The 7,500-nt window shown below is 33.0% G+C and overlaps 1 protein-coding gene across 1 annotated transcript in view; it reads left to right on the forward strand.

Moving 5' to 3' along the window:
• LOC127862327 (uncharacterized) overlaps nucleotides 1-5,421 on the forward strand; it is an 8,938-nt gene extending 3,517 nt beyond the window's left edge. The window contains exons 4-6 of the mRNA XM_052401411.1: nucleotides 3,450-3,512; nucleotides 4,171-4,276; nucleotides 4,503-5,421. Of these exons, the coding sequence (XP_052257371.1) occupies nucleotides 3,450-3,512; nucleotides 4,171-4,276; nucleotides 4,503-5,088 (755 nt within the window). The 3' untranslated portion in view covers nucleotides 5,089-5,421. The remainder of the gene's footprint in view (nucleotides 1-3,449; nucleotides 3,513-4,170; nucleotides 4,277-4,502) is intronic.
• The last annotated feature ends 2,079 nt before the right edge of the window (nucleotides 5,422-7,500 follow it).

Below are 7,500 nucleotides of genomic sequence, written 5' to 3' on the forward strand. Positions count from 1 at the left end.
AAATAGTTATTATAATTATGAGGACCCATCCTAATAATGTGCAAACACGAATGATAGGTCCATTAGAAAAAGCATATATTTAGGTAATTGACATCGAGAAATATTTTATTCAGCCCTGCTTGCTTTATTTTTAGCTCATCATTTTTTTAAAGAAAATTATGAGCTATTGTCTTAACATGAGCGTCGGCGTCCGGTTAAGTTTTGTGTTTTGGTCCTTTTTTCCCATAAAGTATCAAAGCTATTGCATTCAAACTTGGTACACTTACTGACTATCATGACGGGACTGGGCAGGCAAAGTAAGATAACTCTGGCTGGCATTTTGACAACTATATGCCCTTTTTATACTTTGAAAATTGAAAATTTGGTTAAGTTTTGCGTTTAGGTCCACTTTATTCCTAATTTATCAAAGCCATTGCTTTTATACTTGAAACACGTACTTTTGATCATAAGGTGACTGTGCAGGTAAAGTTATGTCACTCTGACTGGCATTTTGACAGAATGATGGCCCCTTTATACTTAGAAAATTAAACATTTTCGTTAAATTTTGTGTTATGGTTCACTTTACTCCTCAAGTATCATAGCTTTTCAGACTTGGAACACTCGCTAACTATCATATGGGGACTGTACAGGACAATTTGCATAACTCTGGCTTTCATTTTGACGGAATTATGGCCCTTTTCTGACTTAGGAACTTTGAATATTTGGTTAAATTTTGTGTTTAGATTAATTTTACTTCTAAAGTATCAAGGCTATTGCTTTAAAACTTCAAATACTTTCAAATTATCATAAGGATTCTGTACGTGGCAAGTTGAATTTGACCTTGACCTTTGAATGACCTTGACTCTCAAGGTCAAATTATTAAATGTTGCTAAAATTGCAATAACTTCTTTATTTATGATCAGATTTAATTCATACTTTGAGAAAACAACCCTTACTGTACATACCACAGTTATAGACTCCACCCAAACCTTTTCCCCACGGCCCACCCCAGAATTCCCCTCCCCCATTTTTTCCATGTTTTTCCTTATTTTTGAAGATCATCTAATAAATGACCACACCCCACACTATACCATCCTCTAACAACCCCCCCCCCCCGACCCCACACCAGACCGCCCCCCTCCCCCTAAGAAAATTGATAAAAACACAAAAAAAAATATTTTATTATTTTATTTTCGAAAGACCGTCCAACCACCATCACACCCTAGAATCCCCCCCCCCCCCAAAAAAAAATAAATAAATGTTTTTTCATATTTTTCTTATTTTTGAAAGATAATGTAAAAATGATCACACCCCCACACTATACATCCCCCCCCCCACTTCCCCGCTTTTTGATTTAAGTATTTAGATATGTCCCTTCACCTTTAAAGGGATCTTTTCACGGTTTGGTAAATTGACAAAATTGAAAAAAAGTTGTTTCAGATTCGCAAATTTTCGTTTTAGTTATGATATTTGTGAGTAAACAGTATTACTGAACATTTACCATAGTCCAATATAGCCATTATATGTATCTTTTGACGATTTGAAAACCTAAAAATTATAAAGCGTTGCAACGAGAAACGATTGAATAATTTGGAGAGTTCTGTTGTTGTCGTTTAAATTTACGAAACTACGAAGATTGCTTATATAATGTATAAAATACTTACACTGTGTATACCCGGCGAAATAGTCGAGAGAGCTAATGCGTTTTTATTTCAGACTAATTCCAGGACTCCGGGGGTCACTGGTTCGAGCCCTGGTACCGGCTATTTTTTGTTCTCCTTTTTTAAATTTTATTCTTGATTTTTTTACTGGAGCTTTTAAGATCCAATGTTTACATTTATCTATATAAAGCATTTAATGACAAACTTCAAAATATGCCAAAATCTGTGAAAAGGCCCTTAAAAAGCAAATAGATGAGCGATCTGCAATCGCTAGGCGGTGCTCTTGTTAAAACTTATGTCCAATGTTTGCAGCTGTTTCTAGTATATGTGTTATTAAATAAAGGGTTAACTGAACGTCCCAATAGTCTGTACGTCGCGTTTATCAGACTCAGCTTCTAGAACTGAGACAACTTCTAATGGAGGTACACAGACTTATTTCGGTTACACATGCTGAAATAATTGGGATATGCTGTTTTAGTAAATTGTGACATTTATTTCATTTCATAAGAACCAGAAAAAGTCGTTTTAAACAACATACACATAATAGCATGTATATAAAGGAATAAATTTAAAAATGAACTATTCAGGAAAAAATAACTACAGCAAATTCGTTTGCATGCAAAGTATGCATGTATTTTTTATTTCAATGACGACACATCCGATATCTGTCAAAACACGAAAGTTAGGTTATACCAAAATGCAAAGATTCAGGTAATTCATATCGAGATATATTTTATGCAGTCCTGATTTTTTCATACAGTCCAAGTGTGATTATTAACTGCACGTTGCAATAGTCATTACGTCGCGTTCTGAGACAACTTCTAGAACTGATACAATTTCTAGAACTGAGACAACTTCTAGAACTGATACAACTTCTAATTTCGGTTACACATGTTTAAATCATTTGGATATTCTCCTTGAGTACACTATGACATTTATATTTATTCATTAGAACCAGTAAATTTCAGTTTAAACAACATACACATAATACCATTTATATAGAGGAATACATTCAAAAAACTATTCCGAAAAAAATAACTACAGCTAATTCGTTTGCATTTAAAGTATACATATTAAAATTGTATTATAATAATGACGACCCATCCAAATACTGTCCAAACACGAATTATAGGTCCATACCAAAATGAATAAATTTATGTAATTTAACAATGAGATATTTTTTTAGTAATGCTGCTTTCATTTTTAACACTTGTGTACAATGTTTTCTGCTGTTTCTACTTCAAGTTTAATATATAAAAATAGGCTAACTGCACATTTCGATAGTAGATACGTATATTTTATTCAGGACTGCTTTTTTCATACAGTCCAAGTGTGATTATTAACTGCATGTTGTAATAGTCTGTACGTCGCGTTTATCAGAGTCAACTTCTAGAACTGAGACAACTTCTAATGGAGGTACACAGACTTATTTCGGTTACACATGCTGAAATAATTGGGATATGCTGTTTTAGTAAATTGTGACATTTATTTTAATTCATTTGAACCAATAAAGGTCGTTTTGAACAACATTCAAATAATAGCATTTATTTAGTTAATATATAGGAATAAAATTAATAGATATAATAATTTTATAAAGGCATGAATAAAATGCACACGCATTTTACAAGCATGGGTATGTCATATTTTTATGCATGTACTTAGACACTTTAATATTCTTTATAATTTCAAAGTATAATGTTTTTTTAATCAATGGGAGTACACAGTTAGTATCAGTTTATAATGCAAAAACGGGTACGTTTTTACCAAGCATTATCTTTAATCCATTATCTGAGGTTGTTTTTTTTTCAGCGTCGACCTCTCAAACTGAAATTGTCACGGCTGGGCGTACCGGGTCAACCACTTTGGCAAGAGGTTAATGTTGCTTTTGTTTTCAATTGTATGCGCATAACGCAGCAACATCGAAAAGACCGTACTTAGTTGTGGTGATTGTAATTATTATTTTTTTGCGTTTAATAAAATGGGGTAAATTACCCTTGTATAAGCAAATAAAGCATAAAGCAAACATATTTCAAACGAATGTTGTATAAGTTTAAGATACAAATCCATTTTTATGCAATAGTTACATCGTGTATATGCATAATTTATTAATGTAATATGTTTCTATAATTTAGTAGGATGGTATTCAAACATTCAAAACACAAACAAATACGGCTGCTTGTGTAATGCTTTATCTCTTCTTAAAGGTACTGCAAAACAAGTTAACAACGTTACACACGGAAGAACCGTGTCAAGTCAATTGTTTAAACATATTGTCAATAAATTACGAATACTTATTTATGTTTTTATTTTTGATTTATAAAAATTAAATAAACAAAATATGGTAAAACACGATATAAAACAGCTCAAGTATGGGTAACAACAGCTTAAGTATGGGTAACAAATGTCACAGTTTATGAAGACGCCTAGATTCTGCATTCAATCAATATTCAAACATATCGTAAATAGGGTACGATAAGCCAACATATAATCGTCTACGACAATATGTAAATAAACGTGTGTTTCACTGCAGATAACGTCTCTACTAGAGACACCATGCTGGGGGTCAAGATCGCAATTCCTTTTGTGGCAGCTGTTGTCATCATCGCAGCTGTTTTGGCCTTTATTTTTATTCGAAGGTTTGCTTGTTATTTTGTTATACAAATCTACCGTATTGTGAAAGGGGCAAATAAATAAGAACATCTAAAATTCAAATTGTTTGGTAGTTGCAACGAATGGACAGTATGTCATATTGGCATCAATGAATAATATGTTTACATGTCTCACAATGTAAATGCATATGTTTAAAATTGTGGTTTATTTCATCTGGAAATATTCACTTTAATTGTAATGACAACATTTCAGAAAACGTCGAAATGATAAAACGCAGTCAGCTAAGGCTCTGAATTCACTACATAACGTGCCTGGGGGAGGGAAACACGTGTATTCTGCGGACAACGTAGCGTGCACTCCGGACTATGACATGGCATTGGAGGATAGGGAATATAATTACGATCAATCCAATTCTTCTGAAAAGGGTTTGAGCGATTATACTTATGCAAAACCTACAAATGGTCACCAAGTTTCCAGAGAAAAGATCGGAGGTATGCAAAACGTGGCTGCTTCGTCAGATACCGAGTATGATTACACTTGTGGCAAACAAATGAGTCTGGTTGGTCATGACCAGGCGGTGTATAATCATCTGGGCCACGGTCAACCGATGAGTTCTACAAATGTGAACGACAGTACCTACGACACTAATCAGTTACCGATCCTGAAATGCAAGAGCGATCCATCTGATTACGATCACGTTGGACGTGGAGTGGCTAAGATCACAGACAACCATGGTGATGAAAAGTCTTACGATCACCTTCCAAACCCAGACCAGTCCCTACCAAGAGGTAACTCACAACCATTTGATCCTACGTATAACCAGCTTGGGTCGGTTTGAAGAAATGCTGCCTCCAAACACAGAGATTTGGACCATTCACACGGTCACCTTTCGAAATAATATTTTAAACAACAATATGACTGACTATTTACCTTGTATAACCTATTGATAAACTATGCGCATCATCTGCAGCTATTATATTTTTTGCAACACGTGACTGAATCACTTTGTGTGAGTCTGTGGAAACATTTTATTACCATGCACATTGATTAACAAGGATGGAAACTTATCAAGTAGAAACCATATTTTTCCATATATAAACATAGATAAAATACACCTTAGAAACCAAAACCAAACACTTCCGAATGCCGATCATATTAAAGTTCGAAGTTGGGTCCGGTTCAGTGTTTTCCTTTTTATATATTATATATATATATATATAATATAATATATATATATAGATATATATATATATATATATATATATATATATATAGATATTGTAGATAGCTATATATAATATATATATCATATATAATATATAATATATTATATATATACTAGTATATATAATCTATATATATATATATATATATATAATATCTATATATATATATTTATTTATTTATATATATATAAACTATCTCTTACAACCGGTTTACCAATCAAAACCAAATACCCGTCATACTTTGGATCGGAATCAATTTCACAATAATTGTACCGTTCAATGCTTTCTTTATTGCATGTCTAAACCGATTTCAAAATACTATACATATGCCCAGTTCCCGAAATGTTAGCACGTGTTGTTGACAAACTTTTGACTATTTGCCACATTGTAAAAGCCCGCAAAGCATATCTCTATTAAAGCTGATAAGTGAGGACGTATTTCAATTGGTTTCTTTATCACACACACTTGTAATATCACCAACGTCTAAGCCATATTGACGTAATTATAATTGTGATGGGAAATAACCCCTGTGTTACTAGTAACACGTGTGCTGTAAATACATGTCAATTTTCATTTCACCAAATAAAAACATGTTTAGCCACATATAGTAAAATATTCAATTTGTGTATGCATGTCAATTTAATGATATAGGAACTTTATATACGGGATAAAAACGTTTCGTTTTAATCACCAACATAATTATAATTACGACTAGTGTACAATTCCTTTTTGCAGTTTCAAAGTGAAATAATCATTTATGCTGAACAACAACGCGACTACAAGATAAATTATTATGTTGTGATAGAAAACTTAAAAACTGCATCAAGTCCGTTTGATATAACGAATTTACCTTTCTTAATGCATGTTTATATAGCAAAGAAATTCCAGTCGGGATTTAGTTATATATTTTTCATTATATTACTTGTAAGTTGTAAACCCATATGCAACCGCAGGTCTGGAGAACGATTTGGTCTCATTAATCAGACTTGGACACTAATTACATGATTCTTTGGAATATTTCAAGAATGCGAAGTAGCTTAATATCCGCAAAAGGATGGTTCTATTTTTATTTTGTGTGCCGGTATCAATTACATATATACAAACATCTGCAAATATTTAGTTTCTTATTTTATTACCGCTTACGTATTATTGATTACTATTGAAGTTTACAAACTTTACAACGATTTTCTTATTCGAAAAAAACCACATGCCGTGTGTGTTATACTACGATAAAACCTTTTATGCCATTTCGGCTTTCGCGGGCGTGGGAAATATAGTGTGTGCTTGCTGTTTTACTTACAAAAGTCCCCTTCCTGATTGTTATTAACGCTTAAATGTTTTGCGAACAACTCTGGGTTAAGAGTGAGGTTTGGAGCTCCTTAAATCCGGTTTTAATCTTCGACGTTTTATATTGACCGATTTAAAGCTCCAGACTTATCCACTATCGTGCTTTTGTTCTTTGTCACACTTGTAAGCGATTTGATCCTTTCCATAAATTGTTACACTATTATAATTACTTAAAAAAGAGGGCCAATATGGCCCTAGTTTGCTCACCTGAGAGGAGTCGGTTCATTCAATCTTTGTAAAAAATATGACATAGTGATCAAGTGTTTGAGCCAGATGTGTCAGATACGATTATTATTTTGATTTGCATCAATAAAACATCCTGGTCAATTTTCATCATTATTGTATTAAAACCCTGGCGTGTGGAGTGTTTACGAGGTTTTTGTAAGATTTGACCTGGTGACCTATATTTTGACCCCTCATGACCAAACATTAAACTTTGGTTACAAAAATAAATATTATGACCAAGATTCATAAAATCTGAAACAAAATTGTGAACTCTAGAGGGTGTACAAGGATTTTGTATAATATAATGAAAATTTTGACAATCTAAGGGCAATAATTCTGGCATTAATTATGCGATTTTGCTCATTATCAAATTTGACTAACATCTTGTGACCATATAGCTGTTCAGAAACTTTGATAAAGAATGCTTCAGAAATGTGCATGCTAGAGTCTTT

This window comes from Dreissena polymorpha, chromosome 16 (assembly GCF_020536995.1).
Source record: "Dreissena polymorpha isolate Duluth1 chromosome 16, UMN_Dpol_1.0, whole genome shotgun sequence".
NCBI lineage: Eukaryota > Metazoa > Mollusca > Bivalvia > Myida > Dreissenidae > Dreissena > Dreissena polymorpha.